Source organism: Aotus nancymaae, unplaced genomic scaffold (genome assembly GCF_030222135.1).
Source record: "Aotus nancymaae isolate 86718 unplaced genomic scaffold, 86718_ANA_hifiasm-v0.15.2.pri h1tg000049l, whole genome shotgun sequence".
NCBI lineage: Eukaryota > Metazoa > Chordata > Mammalia > Primates > Aotidae > Aotus > Aotus nancymaae.
This window is the reverse complement of record NW_026988463.1, coordinates 4,704,152-4,721,079: the sequence shown is the minus strand read 5'-3', so window position 1 is coordinate 4,721,079 and position 16,928 is coordinate 4,704,152. Positions and strand designations below refer to the sequence as shown.

At 51.8% G+C, this 16,928-nt stretch overlaps 1 protein-coding gene across 5 annotated transcripts in view; it reads left to right on the top strand.

The window, feature by feature from the left end:
* The first annotated feature begins 5,665 nt into the window (after positions 1 to 5,665).
* ZNF500 (zinc finger protein 500) overlaps positions 5,666 to 16,928 on the top strand; it is a 30,776-nt gene continuing 19,513 nt past the window's right edge. For 3 of the 5 annotated variants that reach the window (XM_064362427.1, XM_012448224.2, XM_064362426.1), the window contains exons 1-5: positions 5,666 to 5,798; positions 6,767 to 7,278; positions 10,769 to 10,952; positions 11,187 to 11,251; positions 13,635 to 13,734. In XM_064362427.1, the coding sequence (XP_064218497.1) occupies positions 6,865 to 7,278; positions 10,769 to 10,952; positions 11,187 to 11,251; positions 13,635 to 13,734 (763 nt within the window). In that variant the 5' untranslated portion in view covers positions 5,666 to 5,798; positions 6,767 to 6,864. Of the gene's footprint in view, positions 5,799 to 5,946; positions 7,279 to 10,768; positions 10,953 to 11,186; positions 11,252 to 13,634; positions 13,735 to 16,928 lie in introns of those variants that run through there. The other 2 variants (XM_012448225.2, XM_064362428.1) reach the window with 2 other exon arrangements.

Below are 16,928 nucleotides of genomic sequence, written 5' to 3'. Positions count from 1 at the left end.
CAGGTTCAAGCAATTCTCCTGCCTCAGCCTCCAGAGTAGCTGGGACTACAGGCATGGGCCACCACGCAGAGCTAATTTTTGTATTTTTAGTAGAGATGGGGTTTTACCATGTTGACCAGCATGGGCTCGATCTCTTGACCTCATGATCTGTCCACCTCAGCCTCCAAAGTGCTGGGATTACAGACATGAGCCACCACACCCAACCTCTGAGACAGATTTTCATTCTATCACATCAGCTGAAGTGCAAGGACGCGATCTGGGCTCACTGCAACCTCTGTCTCTCAGGTTTAAACAAATCTCCTGCCTCAGCCTCCCTAGTAGCTGGGATTACAGGTGCCTGCCACCATGCCCAGCTAATATGTGTTTTTAGTGAAGACAGGGTTTCACCATGTTGGTCAGGCTAGTCTTGAACTCCTGACCTCAAGTGATCTATCCACCTCAGCCTCCCAAAGTGCTGGGATTACAGGTGTGAGCCACAGCACCCAGCCTTCTTTTTGAAGTAATAATGTGAGACTTGCTAGGCACAGTGGCTCAGCCCTGTAATCCCAGCACTTTGGGAGGCCAAGGTGAGGTCAGGAGTTCAAGACCAGCCTGACCAACATGGTGAAACCCTGTCTGTACTAAAAATACCAAAAAAAAAAAAAATGAGAAGGGCATGGTGGTGTGCGCCTGTAATCCCAGCTACTCGGGAGGCTGAGGCAGGAGAATCACTCGAACCTGGGAGGTGGAGGTTGCAGTGAGCCGAGATGGTGCCACTGCACTCCAGCCTGGGCAACAGAGCAAGACTCCGTCTCTAAATAAATAAATAAAATAATAATGTGAGACCCAAGGCTGTAGGAATCTTGAAGGCCTGGGAAGGCATGCCTTGGACAACCAGCCTCCTGTGCCCGAGAGCCAGACCCAAGTTACAAATCCAGCTCTGTCGTCTGTCCCAGCCCCTTACTCTTGGCCCAGGGCTAGGCCCACAGGCCACCAAAAACACTTTCAAAATCCCCAGCTTTGTGGCCTGATCGCTGGCTGTCTTACCTGATCTCCGTGTTCCACTGTCCCCCACCTTCCTCATTTCCCTGCCCCAGGGACCAGCATGGCCAGATAACAGCTTCCTGAGTCCCCAGGCTTCACAGCCTGGCAATGCCGATGTGAAAATCCCGGCAGGCAAGTCAGTTACTTATGCTTCCCTTGCTTCACTTTCCTCATCTATAAAATGGGGATCATAGTATTAAGCACATGGCACAGTTGTTCAGACAAAATGAAATACTCCCTAGGATGTGCTGACCACAACCTGGAGAAATGGCACGAAGACAGAAGCAGCCTGAACGAGACGGAGCAGCAGTCCAGGGTGGAGGACCTGCTGCAGAATGGGTGAGCTCCATGGCCCAGGGACTCTCCAGACAGCTTGAAAAAAGGCTGGGCACGGTGCTCATGCCTGAAATCGCAGCACTTTGGGAGGCTGAAGCAGGCGAATCGCTTGAGGTCAGGAGTTTGAGACCACCCTGGCCAACATGGAGAAACTCTGTCTCTACTAAAAATACACAAATTAGCCAGATGTGTTGGCAGACACCTGTAATCCCATCTACTTGGGAGGCCAAGGTAGGAGAATCCCTTGAATGTGGGAGGCTTGAATACGAGAGGTTGCACTGAGCTGAGATCACACCATTGCACTCCAGCCTGGGTGACAGAGTGAGACTCCATCTTAAAAAAAAATAATAATAGTAATAAAAGAAAGCTAGAAAATAAATGGACTTCACAGAATCCCACACCGTGGGGGCCAAAGTTACGTTAGTTTGGTAACAAAAAAAAAGGTGGCCCCTATAATCTAGGAAGCTGGGTGCAAGGTGAGCTTTCAACAAATGACAACAGTAACAATTTGGTCCCAACTAAAAGTCACCTACTCCATGAAGCCCTCCTTGACTTTCCCAGGCAACCCACTCACTGCCTTCTCTGGGTGTGTGTCACCTGGTTTGTTTTCTGGTCAGTTACCCCCATTACACTGGAAACTTAGTGAAGGCAGAGATATGTCAGTTTCATCCCTGCATCCAGCCCATGGCAAGTGATAAGGTCACAGCTGCTGACTGAACAGACCCTGCATTGCCTTCTCCATAGTAATCCGCTGGTTGAATTCACAAACCTACTTTTCCATCCACACCCCAGGCTGACTCCAGGACTGGGGTGGTTCCAGAGCCTGTGGGCATGCAAACCACCCACGACCAACATCTGAGTTGGCTGAGATACTGGCCCACATCACAGCACATTCCCAGGTTTAAGATTAGCCCTGGGCAATATGGCAACATCTACGCATTTCAAAAGCCCACACCCAGACCCACATGGTGGCTCACACCTGTAATCCCAGCACCTTGGGAAGCCGAGGTGGATGGATCGAAAGGTCAGGAGTTCAAGACCAGCCTGGCCAACATGGTGAAACCCTGTCTCTGCTAAAGAAATACAAAAATTAGGCCAGATGTGGTGGCTCACACCTGTAATCCTAGCACTTTAGGAGGCCAAGGTGGGTGGATCACAAGGTCAGGAGTGCGAGACCAGCCTGGCCAATATGGTGAAACCCGTCTCTACTAAAGATTAGCTGGGCATAGTGGTGCACACCTGTAATCCCAGCTAGTGGGGAGGCTGAGGCAGGATAATCTCTTGGACTGGGGAGGCAGAGGTTGCAGTGAGCCGAGATCGCGCCATTGCACTCCAACCTGGGCAACAGAGCCAGCCTGCATCTCAAAAAAAAAAAAAAGAAAAAAAAATACGAAAATTAGCCGGACATGATGTTGTGCACCTGTAATCCCAGCAACTCGGGAGGCTGAGGCAAGCAAATTGCTTGAACCCGGGAGGCGGAGGTTGCAGTGAGTCAAGATCCTGCTACTGCACTCCGGCCTCCGAGACAGAGCAAGACTTTGTCTTGTCTAGAAAACAAAAACAAAAACAAAACAAAAAAAAACAAAACACACCCTTTGGGTCAGCTGCATTTCTAGGAATGCATATCACAGACAGACCAGGTTTCTCAACCTCTGCACCACTGGCACTTGTGCTGGATCATTCTTTTTCTTCTTCTTCAATTTTTTTTCTTTTAGACAGTTTTGCTTTACCTCATGGGTTGGAATGCAGTGGCTCAATCATAGTTCAATGCAGCCTCGATGTCCCAGAGGTGGGGGTTCCAGTGAGCCAAGATTGTGCCACTGCACTCCAGCCTGGGCGACAGAGCTAGACTGTGTCTCAAACACACACACACACACACCGAACTCTAGCCTGGGCAACAGAGCTAGTCTGTGTCTCAAACACACACACACTCCAAACTCTAGCCTGGGCAACAGAGCTAGACTCTGCCTCAAACACACACACACACCCCCCAAACTCTACTGACTCCAGGATAAAATCCTTAATCTTCACCAGAGTCTCCAAGTATGATCAGGCCCTGCCCATCCCTCCAGCCACATCTCCCAATCTCTGGTTTCGGAGAATCTCAGAGGAGATTCTGTCTCTCAAACGCAGCATGTTCTCTCTGGCCCCAGGACCTTTGCACCTGCCACTCGATCAGTCTGGAATCCTCTCCCCCAATTCCCCAGGTTAACCCAAGGCTGCTCAACCGTTATTTCCACCCTGAAGGTATCAGGTCCCCTCTTTTACATCCCTTGGTAACATTTGCCTAAGATGTGATTCAACAATTCTTCGTGCAATTATTTTGTCCACTGTATGCCTCTCAGTAGAATGCAAGCTCCATGAAAGCAGCACCTGCCAGCACTAGGTCACCAGAGCGCCTAGTTAAGAAGGCAGATGAGAGGACTCAAGCATTTAATATGCCTGGATGAATGGTCTTAAATGAGTTACAACCTTGAGGGTTAACCTCCCCCATTAACAGATGTGGAAACTGAGGCTCAGAGCGCGCAAGGGAGTGGCCCGCCGTCTCGACAACAAGGACGCTGCCGCGGGGAGACTGCAGCCGCTTCCTCCGAGTCCCTGGTATTGCTGGCAGCTGGGGAGAGCCTCTAGGCCGCCAATCCACCGCTATGGAGCTCGCAGGAAAAGGCCTCCGGGGAGGGCGCGGGGCGCTCTGGGAAATGTAGTCCCTCCAGCTCCCTGAATCCAGCTTCCCCAGCTTTCGCTTCCGGAGAGCTCAGTTCTCGCGCGATGCTTTGGGAAAGACGCGCGATATTCCAGGAGGTCTCTCCAAGTCTCCCCACAGTTCTGGAGGCCAAGGCAGGCGGATTGCTTGAGCTCAGTTCAAGACCAGCATGACCAACATGGCAAAACCCCTTCTCTACAGAAAATGCAAAAATTAGCCAGGTGGGTCAGGCGCAGTGGCTCACACCTGTAATCCCAGCACTTTGGGAAGCCGAGAGGCAGGCGTATCACGAGGTCAGGAGTTCGAGACCAGCCTGGCCAACATGGTGAAACACTGTCTCTACTAAAAATACGAAAATTAGCCGGGCGTGATGGTGCGTGCCAGTTATCCCAGCTACTTGGGAGGCTGAGGCAGGAGAATCACTTGAACCTGCGAGGTGGAGGTTTGCAGTAAGCCAAGATCTCGCCATTGCACTCCAGTCTGGGCAATAGAGAGACTCTGTCTCAAAAAAAAAAAAAAAAAAAAATTAGCCGGGTGTGGTGGTGTAGGCCTGTAGTTCCAGCTACTCAGGAAGCTGAGGTGGGAGGATCGCTTGAGCCCAGCAGGTCGAGGCTGCAGTGAACTGTGACTGTACCACTGCACTCCAGCCTAGGCGACAGAGCAAAACACTGTCTCAGAAGAAAATAAATTTAAAAAGCCACTTCATTCCAACAGTGATATTCACGCGGGATCGTCTGTGTGGCGTCTGTTCATTTAATCCAGTGTTGCTCATGCTGTGCAGTGCTCGAGGCCATCCCTTTCTGGTCTTTTTTTTTTTTTTTTTTTTTTGAGACAGAGTCTTGTTCTACTGCCCAGGCTGGAGTGCAGTGGCGTTATCTCGGCTCACTGCCACCTCTGCCGCCCGGGTTCAAGCGATTCTCTTGCCTTAGTCTCCCAAGGAGCTGGGATTACAAGGCGCATGCTGCCACACTTTTTGTATTCTTAGTAGAGACAGGACTTTTCAGCATTTTGGCTAGGCTGATCTTGAACTCATGACCTCCTTCCTGATCCACCTCTCTCAGCTTCCCAAAGTGTTGGGATTACAGGCCTGAACCACCGTGCCCAGCCCTCTTTTCGGTCTTAAGAAAAATTGTTTCTCCTGAATTTGAGCCTTAGTGGTTAGCAGCCTGAACTGAGACATGGAGTCAAGTTTTGTTACAAGGAGGACCCTTGCCTCAAGCTATCCTCCCCGCCTTGGCCTCCCAAAGTACTGGGATTACAGGCCTGAGCCACCATGCCCGAACGAGTTTGCTGGCTTTTAACAGGGAAGAAGCGGCCTTCATCTGTGAACTTTTTCAGGCCAGAGGAGAGCGGGTGTGGAACAGTGACTGGAAGAGTAGCCCAGAGACTCCCGAGTGCCACACGCTCGCGCATGTTTACTGAGATGCTGGGCTACGTTACCCACAATGCATCCCTTTGAGGACCACATTAACCACAATGCGCATCGCGGGCGCGCCCACGCGGCCTTGTTGCCACGCCCAAACAGCCGGCTCAGCCAATGATTCGAAGGCTGCGTTACCCACAATGCCGCCCGCTAGCCCGGCCACACACGGCCTGGTTCCCGTGCGTGGTCTGGGGCGTCTTCGGCCCGGCTCTGGCGTCCCGGGCTGCGAAACTTGAGGTCCTCGGTCTCACTCCACCTCATACCCGCCGCTCCGACTCTGGCTCGAACTGTCCACGGCCCGCAGCGCTGCCAGTGAGTGCGAGGGGCGCTGGGACGCAGGTCCCGGCAGAAGCTTCGATTTCGCGGCCCCCGCCAGCGCCGGGGTCTGTGCTGCGGCCTCGGGCAGCGCTCACCCTCCACCTGAGGAGTGAGACGGGAAAGCAGCCCGGCCTGGGAGTCCCAGCCCTCCCAGGACCCTGGAATTGGGGGGCCGTTGTGACCACCCACTTACGGGTGTCTGACGGGGTCTCGTAGGGACTTCAGGGTTTGCCAGACCCGGATGCCGAGGGTCAAGTTGAGGCACAGTCTGTACCTTGCTTGGCAGAAGGGCCCCAGTTTTCATCAGATTTCCAAAGGAACCCCTTCCATATAGGACCCACTGTAATCATAGAAAATGACGATTCTCGAGCTCTGACAGCAAACATCCCTTTTAGATTGTTTTTGTTTTTGTTTTGAGACGGAGTCTATTGCCCAGGCTGGAGTGCGGTGGCGTGGTCTCCGCTCAGTGCAACTTTTGCTTCCCGGGTTCAAGCGATTCTCCTGTCTCAGCTTCCCGAGTTGCTGGGATTACAGATGTGCTACCACTACGTCGGGCTAATTTTTGTATTTTTAGTAGACACGGGGTCTCACCACGTTGAGCAGGCTGGTCTCAAACTCCTGACCTCACGCGATCTGCCCGCCTCGGCCTCCCAAAATGCTGAGATTACAGGCGTGAGCCACTGCGCCTGGCCCATCCCTTTTAGTTCTCTCAGCAACCTGTGTGTGTAGGCCCTGTTATCATCTCTGTTTGCCCAGTGAGGAAGCAAAGCCCAGAGCCCTTCAGTAAATTACGTCAGAATTAACAGGGGTTTAGTAGCAAAGATGGCATTGATCTAATTTATCTCTTTTCCTTTTTTCAGGGGAAGTGAGCTGGTCTTGGAACCAGGGCAAGGGCTTCCTAATACAGAGGGCTTATCTATCCCCAATGCTGCCCTTCAAATGGTTTTGTCATCTCTCCACAGGGCCCTGAAAAAAACTCTTCCTGTGTCTGGCCAGAGGTATACAGAGAGAGGCAGGTTCAATTCTAAAGCCTAAAAAGGAACAAGGCCCACTGGGAACAATGGCCACCATCCCTGGCCTCCAGCCCCTGCCACCCTTGGAGCAGGATCTGGAACAGGACGAGATCCTGATTGTGAAGGTGGAGGAAGACTTCTGCTGGGAAGAGGAGCCCTCCGTGGAGACGGAGGACCCCAGCCCCGAGACTTTTCGCCAGCTCTTCCGGCTCTTCTGCTACCAGGAGGTGGCTGGGCCCCGGGAGGCCCTGAGCCGCCTCTGGGAGCTGTGCTGCCGCTGGCTGCGGCCGGAGCTGCGCACTAAGGAGCAGATCCTGGAGCTGCTGGTGCTGGAGCAGTTCCTGACGGTGCTGCCGGGGGAGATCCAGGCTCGGGTGCGCGAGCAGCAGCCGGAGAGCGGTGAGGAGGCCGTGGTCCTCGTGGAAGGGCTGCAGCGGGAGCCCAGGAAACACAGGCAGCGGGTGAGGTGGGGGGCATTTTGACCCTCAGGTGAGAAAACGGGGCCCTGCTGCTGGGGTTTGCAGCTGGAGATTCCTTGGTCATTGGGTGACCAAGGGTGGCTTCCTGGACACTGTGAATTGAAGAAGGCACCTGCAAAAGGTTTCTCAGCCATGGCCAATGGGTGTCCACCCTTTGATTAACCACATCCTACCCTGATAGCCCTTTATTACCTACAGCAGATGGTTTGTGAACACTGTCCTAGGATAGGCCAAACAGGTTTTTGGGTTGTTGTTTTTTTTAAGACAAGGTCTCGCTCTGTTGCCCAGTCTGTCATACAGGGGTATGATCACAGCTCATTGCAGCCTCAACCTCTTGGCTTCAAGTGATTCTCCCACCTCAACCTACTAAGTAGCTGAGACTATAGGCATGCACCACCACACCTGCCTAATTTTGTGTATTTTTTGTAGAGACAAGGTTTCGCCATGTTGCCCAGACTAGTCTCAAACTCCCGGCCTCAAGTGATTCTCCCACCTTGACCTCCCAAAGTGCTGGGATTACAGGCATGAGCCCCTGCGCCCAGCCCAAACAGGTTTTAGTGGGAGAGAGGTCCAGCGCACCTTCGAAGGCAAAGAGTTGAAACTACCCCCAAAGTGGGAGAACACTGGGAAGAAAGACCAGGGGCATGGGGGGCACTTGAGTTAGAGCCCCCAGAGGTTCTAGAGTTGTGTCGTGCAAAACAGTAGCTGCTAGCCACATGTAGCTTTTAAAATTATAGTTATGTACTTTTTTGTGTGTGTGTGAGACAGAATGTGTCTCTCTCTCACCCTGATAGGAGTGCAGTGGTGCGATCTCAGCTCACTGCAGCCTCCACTTCCCGGGTTCAAGTTATTCTCATGCCTCGGCTTCCCAATTAGCTGGCATTACAGGCATGTGCCATCATGCCAGGCAGATTTTTGTATTTTTAGTAGAGAAAGGGTTTTTGCTGTGTGGCTAGGCTGGTCTCAAACTCCTGACCTCAAGTGAACTGCCTGCCTTGGCCTCCCAAAGTGCTGGAATTACAGGTGTGAGCCACCACACCTGGCCACTATGTAGAATGTTAAATTAATTCCTCGGTCAACTGGTCACCTCTCAAGGGCTCAGTCGTCACACATGGCCAGTGGCTACTCTACTGGATGGCACAGATAGGACCCTGCTGATGCCCCGAAATCTGTATAGACTGTCCCTCTCCACCTCCTTCCAGCCCCATTTGGAGGAGCAGGAGAAGCCTCTTACTCATTGCTCCTGCTTCAGTTTCAGTCACTGAACTCCTTGAGATTAGAATAGAAAAGTCCTGCCACCTGCTGTTTCAGTGCATTTTTCAGGGCCTTTCATGGATGGGACACATGGGCGGTGCTTACCAGCTGCCTTTATCCCTATGGCAGCGCCACTGGCTGCACACTGCTGGTCTTTTACAGACAACAGAGGAGACATATCCCCTAACGCTTGACCAGATGGTGAGCTGACTGCAGTCAGAAAATCCTCCCATTGGCCAGCGTGGTGGCTCACGCCTATAATCCCAGCACTTTGGGAGGCTGAGGTGGGAGGATCATGAGGTCAGGAGATCAAGACCATCCTGGGTAACACGTTGAAACCCTGTCTCTACTAAAATATAAATTAGCCGGGAGCGGTGGTGGGCGCCTGCAGTCCCAGCTACTCCGGAGTTTGAACCTGGGAGGCGGAGCTTGCAGTGAGCTGAGATTATGCCACTGCACTCCAGCTTGGTGACAGAGTGAGAGTCTGTCTCAGAAAAAAAAAAAAAAAAAAAAAGCCAGGCGTAGTTGCTCATGCCTGTAATCCCAGCACTTTGGGAGGCTGCAGCCCGTGGATTACCTAAGGTCAGGAGTTTGAGACCAGCCTGGCCAACATGGTGAAACCCCATCTCTACTAAAAATGCAAACATTAGCTGGGCATGGTGGTAAGTGCCTGTAATCTTATCTACTCGGGAGGCTGAGGCAGGAGAATCGCTTGGACTCAGGAGGCGGAGGTTGCAGTGAGCCAAGACTGCGCCATTGCACTCCAGCTTGGGTAACAGAGCGAGACTTTGTCTCAAAAGAAAAAAAAAGAAAGAAAGAAAATTGTGCCATCGTGGTGGCCAAGAACTCAGGATTTCTTCGTAGCTGGCCAGCCTCTTTCCTGGCTCCTGCAGCTTCAGTGTTTGGGGTTCCTGGCACGGCTTCCTTGTGTCACTGCCCCGGCATCTCTGCACACATGCCACAGGGCCATCATTGAGCAGGGGGGGCGGGCTCTGCTCCCCAAGGGGACTACCCTCCCTTAGAGGTGTGGAATGTTGGACAAGGGGAAGCCCAAGATGGGGTCCCTGACACTGAGTTTGCAGTTGTCTGGGGATGTCTCTTGTCCAAGTGCTATTGCAGAGCTCAATTCTAAGATCCAATTTCATCCAAGTCACCTTTTCTGGAATTAGGAAATAGAGCATCTCAGAGCACCTGTTGATAATTTCAACAGAGCAAGACTCTGTCACCCAGGCTGGAATACAATGGCATGATCTTGGCTCACTGCATCCTCCACTTCCCGGGTTCAAACGATTCTCCTGCCTCAGCCTCCCAAGTACTGGGATTAGAGGCATGTGCTACCATGCCCGGCTAATTTTTGTACTTTGAGTAGAGATGAGGTTTTACCATGTTGGTAGGCTGGTCTCACACTCCTGACCTCAGGTGATCCGCCTGGCTTGGCCTCCCAAAGTGCTGGGATTACAGGTGTGAGCCACTGTGCTTGGCCAGATAATTTCAAAAAACCCAGCAAATGCAGTAATGTCAAGTTCTGAAATGAGGCCAGGGCTGACTCAGGGCCCTTCTGGCCCAGGGTCTATCAGGAGGACCAAGGAATGGAGGGTAAGAATGTGAAGGGGTTGAGTGCGATGGCTCATGCCTGTAATCCCAGCACTTTGGGAGGATTGGGCAGGCAGATCACAAGGTCAAGAGATCGAGACCATCCTGACCAACATGGTGAAACCCCATCTCTACTAAAAATACAAAAATTAGGCTGGGTGCAGTGGCTGACACCTGTAATCCCAGCACTTTGGGAAGCCAAGGCGAGTAGATCATGAGGTCAGGAGTTTGAAACTAACCTGGCTAAGATGGTGAAACCCCGTCTCTATTAAAAATGCAGAAATTAGCCAGGTGCAGTGGTGGGTGCCTGTAATCACAGGTACTCAGGAGGCTGAGGCAGGAGAATCACTTGAACCCAGGAGGCAGAGGTTGCTGTGAGCCAAGATCGTGCCACTGCACTCCAGCCTGGTGACAGAGCAAGACTCTATCTCAAAAAAAAAAAGAATGTGATGGAACACGATTGCAGTGACAGGAGAGACCATGAAATAGAGCAGACTGGGAGCTGGCTGCAGGGAGCCCAAGAGTGGGCAGCGGCTGGGGTGCCTGAGATGAGGGTGTGGGGCCCTGCGGGGATTTTCCTTTTGCCCTTCTGGGAACCAGTGGGCAGATCTCTGTCTGTGTGCAGGGCTCAGAGCTGCTTTCTGATGATGAGATGCCCCTCGGGATAGGGGGACAGTCCTTAAAATGCCAGGCGAAGGCTCAGACGGAGGAGCTGTTTCTGGAGGAAGAGGCTCGATGCTCCAGCCAGCAACCCCCAGCCCAGCTAAGCCACAGACCACAGAGGGACCCACTGCTGTGGCCAGAGAGGGGTGAGCAGCACCCCTTTGGAGGAACGGGAAGTGGTGCAGGGAAGGAAGGTGAAGGTGAATGGGGCATGGGGTGTGGCCAGAACAGGGCCTGCCTGGGTGCAGGGTGCACAGGCTCTCCAGCAAGGAGTGGGTCTTGGGTGGGCAACCACCGGGCTGTTGGGGCCTTTGACTGCAGGGGTGGTGGGGCGGTGCTGGATGAGCTGTGTGACGGGTGGTAACTCTGCTCCTTTCCAGGCCCTCCGGCCCCCCAGCATCAGGAGATGGCGTCGGCCTCGCCCCTCCTTTCGGCCTGGTCCCAGGTGAGTAGGGTGCTCCTGGTCTGCAGCGTCCCAGGGTCTGGCCCGACCTCCTGTGTGTCACACTTCCTTGTTGAGGGGAGACTTCTCTCCTGGTGGCCAGGGTTTTGGATGTCAGAGGAGCTCCTCCCTCGCCTTTGCTCCAACCCTGGAGTTGCTTCCTCTGGCCTCCTGGGGAGTGTTTTCTTCTCCCCAGAGGCCATTTAAGTACTCGGTGATGCCCAGAAGATTCTGGGGTCCACCAGTGAGACAGAGTGGTGACTCCTGTCCTGCTGGGCACAGGGGCCTCGTGGGGCTCGGGAAAATACAGGTTCCTCTTACACCCCTGGTGTGGAATAGGAGTCTCCTTTGTTTGCTCGCTTGTTTGTTTGATTTTTTTTTTTTTTTTGAGCCGAAGTCTGGCACTGTGCTCACGCTAGAAGGCAGTAGTGTGATCATGGCTCACTGCAGTCTTGACCTCCCGGGTTCAAGAGATCCTCCTGCCTCAGCCTCCTGAGTTAGCTGGGACTACAGGTGTGTACCGCCACACCCGACTAGTTGTTCTTTTGTTTTTTTTGTAGAGACACAGTCTTCTCTGCTGCCTAGGCTGGTCTTGAACTCCTGGGCTCAAGCGATACTCTTGCGTCAGCCTCCCAAAGCACTGGGATTACAGGCATGAGCCACCATGCCTGGCCTGTTTGATTTTTATTTTCATATTTATTTATTTATTTATTTATTATTTATTTTGAGATGCAGTCTCGCTCTGTCACCCAGGCTGGAGTGCAGTGAAGAGATCTTGGCTCACTGCAACCTCTACCTCCTGGGTTCAAGCAATTCTCCTGCCTCAGCCTCCCGAGTAGGTGGCATTATAGGAGTCCACTACCACACCCAACTTAGTTTTGTATTTTTAGTAGACATAGTTTTACCATGTTGGCCAGAATGGTCTCGAACTCCTGACCCTAGATGATCCACCCATCTTGGGCTCCCAAAGTGTTGGGATTACAGGCATGAGCTACTGTGTCCAGCCCTGTTCATTTTTAAACAACAGCTTTGTTGGGGTATGATTCACATACTATACAATTCACCCATTTAAAATGGGCCAGGTGCGGTGGCTCACGCCTATATTCCCAGCACTTTGGGAGGCTGAGGCGGGTGGATCACTTCAGGTCAGGAGTTCCAGACCAGCCTGTCCAACATGGTGAAAATCCTGTCTCTACTAAAAATAAAAAATTTAGCCGGACATGCTTGCCTTGGACCCAGGAGGCAGAGGTTGTAGTGAGCCCAGATCACACCACTGCACTAGGCCACGGCAACAGAGCAAGACTCTGTCTCAAAAAAAAGAACAGTACAGTTTATGTCCAGGGTTGTGCAGCCATCACCACAGTTTTAGAACCCTTTAGCCCCTCCCACAAAGACCCCCTTGACTCATTAGCAGAGTCTCTCCCTTTTTCTCTCTCAGCACCTGGCAACCACAAAGCTCCTTTTTGTCTTTGTGGATTTGCCTGTTCTGGAAAGGGTTGGCTTTTTTTTTTTTTTTTTTTAACATGTTTAACCTATGCTTTTTTTTTTTTTTTTTTGAGACAGTCTTGCTCTATTGCCCAGGATGGAGTGCAGTGGCACGATCTCAGCTCACTGCAACCTTCACCTCCCGGGTTCAAGCAATTCTCCTGAGTAGCTGGGATTATAGGCTCGTGCCACCACACCGGTTAATTTTTTTTTTTTTTTTTTTTTTGAGACGATGTGTCACTCTGTTGCCCAGGCTGGAGTGCAATGACTTACTGCAGTCTTTCCCTCCCAGATTCAAGTGATTCTTCTGCCTTAGCCTCCTGAGTAGCTAGGATTACAGGCGCCCACCACCATGCCCAGCTAATTTTTATATTTTTAGTTGAGACAGGGTTTTGCCATGTTGGCCAGGCTGGTCTCGATCTCCTGACCTCATGATCCGCCCACCTCAGCCTCCCAAAGTGCTGGGATTACAGGTGTGAGCCACTGCACCCGGTCACTTGTTTTTTAATCATGCTTCCGGGTCAGTCTGTTGCTACATCTGGGAGCCACTGGTTCAGAGGTGTCCTGAAGTCCCCTGTCTGCCGCATCAGGGTCCCAGGGCTGGCTGGCCAGAGAGCCAGGGGATGCTCTCATCTCCCTGTGGAGCATGGGAGACTGTGCCACCACTCCTCGTGGCAAATCTGTCCCTTCCGCAGTGGTGTCCCAGCTCTGCAGCAGTGGCACAGGGAGCAGTATGCAGAGGCACCAGGACTCACCACTGTAACAAGAGTGGAGAGGACCAGCTGCACCAGCATGCTCGGCCCCAGGTTCGAGGGGCAGTGAGGGTGCAGCTCCCTGGGCCAGTGGCCCACAAGGAGCAGGCAGCTTGCTTGGGGCCTGGACTGAGCAGGGTGCATTCCAGCAGGCGCCTGTGAACTTGGAGGACGTGGCTGTATACCTTTCTGGGGAGGAGCCAGGATGCCTGGGCCCAACTCAGCAAGATGCGCCGCTTGAGAATGAAGGTAACTTGCAAGGGACTCTGTCCTCCAGGGGGCTTGTTAAAAATAGGAACTGTCGGGATTACAGACGTGAGCCACCAAGCCTGGCCATGCTGAAGTCTTTTCTATCGACAGTGAGAGGTTGCTTTGTATTAGGGCTCTTCTCCAGAGAAACAGAACCAACAAAAGATACACACACACACACACACACACACACACACACACACACACACACACACACACACACACACACACAGATTTGTTTTATGGCATGGACACTCAAACAGCTCCCTTGGCTGCTTACAGAAGTTGACAAGTTTGAAATTTGCAGGCCAGGCCAGCAGGCTGGAAGCTTAGGATTTCTGTGCCATGGTCTTGAGGCAGAGTTCCTTCTTTGGGAAACTTCCAGGATTTTCTTCCTTTTTATGGCTGAAGAATATTCCCTTATGAATAATGCTGCAGTAAATGTGGGTATGCAGATGCATCTGTGATAAACCCTGCTTTCTGTTCTTGGGGTAGATATTTCCAGCAGTCAGACAGCTGGTGCACACATGGTCATTCTGTGTGTAACTTTTTGAGGAACCATCATGCTGTTTTCCACAGCATCCGTACCATCTCATGTACCCACCAGGAGTGCACAGGGGTTCCATTTTCTCCATATCCTCACCAGCGCTTGTTATTTTCTGGGTTTTTTTTGTTTTTTGTTTTGCGATGGAGTCTCGCTCTGTTACCAGGCTGCAGTGCAGTGATGTGAGCTTGACTCACTGCAACCTCCACCTCCCGGGTTCAGGCGATTCTCCTGTCTGAGCCTCCCGAGTAGCTGGGATTACAGGCATGCACTACCACATCTAGCTAATTGTTGTATTTTTAGTAGAGGTGAGTTTTGCCATGTTGGCCAGGCTGGTCTCGAATTCCTCACCTTAGGTGATCTGCCTACCTCATCCTCTGAAATTGCTGGGATTACAGGCGTGAGCTACCGTGCCCAGCCTGATTTGCAAATGTTCTCTCCCATTTTGTGCATTTTCACTTTGTTGGTAGTGTCCTTTGACAAACAAAGGTTTTTGGTTCTAGTGGCCATTGTATCATTTTTTTCTTGTGTTGCCTGTGAGCAGGTAGATTTAGACCATGTTGTATGAGGCTCCGGTTGGTCAGCAGCAGCTTTGGTGATGTGCATCCAGACCAGCAGTCTTGCCCTCTAGGGGACGTCTGTCCATGAATGGAGACATTTTTGGCTGTTACGATACTTGTCAGCTATATTTGATGAGCGGAGGGCAGGGATGCCACCCACCCTCCTGCAGTGCATAGGCTGGCCCCATCAGCGACTCAGCCCACTCCAGGCCCCATGGATGTCACCTTTACCATGATTGAGGAACCCTGATCTGAAGGTTTCTGAGAGTGTCTTACCTGTGGGCCACTTCATTCCCCGTACCAAAGGCAGGTGGCAAAAGGGAAAGAATTTGCCAGCCCTCCCAACTCCCAAGTGGCCACATGGAATCCTCAGAAGGGAAGGAATGAGGTTCTGCCCAGCTCTGTCACGAGTTCCTGGAGCCCAGACACAGCTTCCCTCCCGGGGTCACAGTCATGAAGTTGGATTTTACTTACCCTGTGCCAGAGCCCATGGTAAAAAAAGGCCGGTGGAGCCAACAAAAGTTGAATTTATTTGATCTTGCTTAAAAAAAAAAAAAATCCAGATGCGATGGCTCACACCTGTAATTCTGGCACTTTGGGAGGCCAAGGCAGGTGATCACTGAGGTCAGGAGTTCGACACGAGCCTGGCCAACATGGCAAAACTCTGTTTCTATTAAAAATACAAAAAAATAGCCAGGTGTGGTGGTGAGCACCTGTAATCCCAGCCACTAGGGAGGTGGAGGCAGGAGAATTGTTTGAACCCAGGAGGTAGAGGTCACAGTGAGCTGAGATCACACCATGGCACTCCAGCCTGGGTGACAGCAGCAAAACTCAGTCTCAAAAAGAAAAAACAAAAATAGGCCGGGTGCGCTGGCTCATACCTGTAATTCTAGCACCTTGAGAGGTCAAGGTGGGTGGATCGCTTGAGTCCAGGAGTTTAAGACCAGTCTGGGTAATATGGAGAAACCTTGTCTCTACAAAAAATGCAAAAATTAGCTGGGCATGATGGTGCACACCTGTAGTCACATCTGCTTGACAGGCTGAGGTGGGAGGATCGCTTGAGCCTGGGTTAAGGCTGCAGTGAGCTGTGATTGTGCCACTGCACTCCAGCCTGGGCAACAGAGTGAGACTGTGAAAAAAAACAAAATTAACAAATTAGGTTGGTACGTGGTCTCAAAGTTTTTACATTTTTTCATGAGATGAAATTCACATAACATAAAATTAGCCATTTTTCAGTGAATAGTTCAGTGGCATTTGGTATATTCACAATGTTGTACAATGTCACCTTTATCTAGTTTCAAAACTTTTTATTTGAGACGGTCTCACTCTGTCACCCAGGTTGGAGTGCAGTGACACAGTCTTCACTCACTGCAGCTTCAACTTCCCAGGCTCAAAAACTTTTTTTTTTTTTTTGAGATGGAGTCTCACTCTATCATCCAGGCTGGAGTGCAGTGGCATGACCTCGGCTCACTGCAACCTCTGTCTCCCGGGTTCAAGCTATTCTCCTGCTTGAGCCTCCCAAGTAGCTGGGATTACAGGCACCCACCACCATGCCCAGCTAATTTTTCTATTTTTAGTGGAGATGGTGTTTTGCCATGTTGGCCAGACTTGGTCTCAAGCTCCTGACCTCAGGTGATCCGCCCGCCTCGGCCTTCCAAAGTGCTGGGATTACAGGTGTGAGCCACCGCGCCCAGCCTCCTCTGTTTTATAGATGTAGAATTTGGAGTCTCAATAAGTGCCAAACCCACCTTTGGCTTTCCAGAAGTTGGGCCTGGAGATGGGAGGGGAGGGCAAGGAGGATTCACCCAGGAGCTCTGGGTGTGGAAGTGTCTTAAAGTGGACATTTCCAAGGGCAGTGGGTGGTTCTGTCCCTCCTCTGTGGGGTCAGCGTGTGCCTGCCATGCACAGAGCTTCTCCTGGGACTGGTGTGAAGACGGCTGCTCCCCCACACCTCCAAGCATCATGGTGTGCTTTGTGCCACCAGGTCCCCTGTCACCCTCATGCTGCAGACAAGGAGCAGAGAAGTCAAGGGCTTTTTCCTGGAAGGGGCAAAGCCTGGATCACTCCAGGCCCCTCTCCCTGTGCTCCTG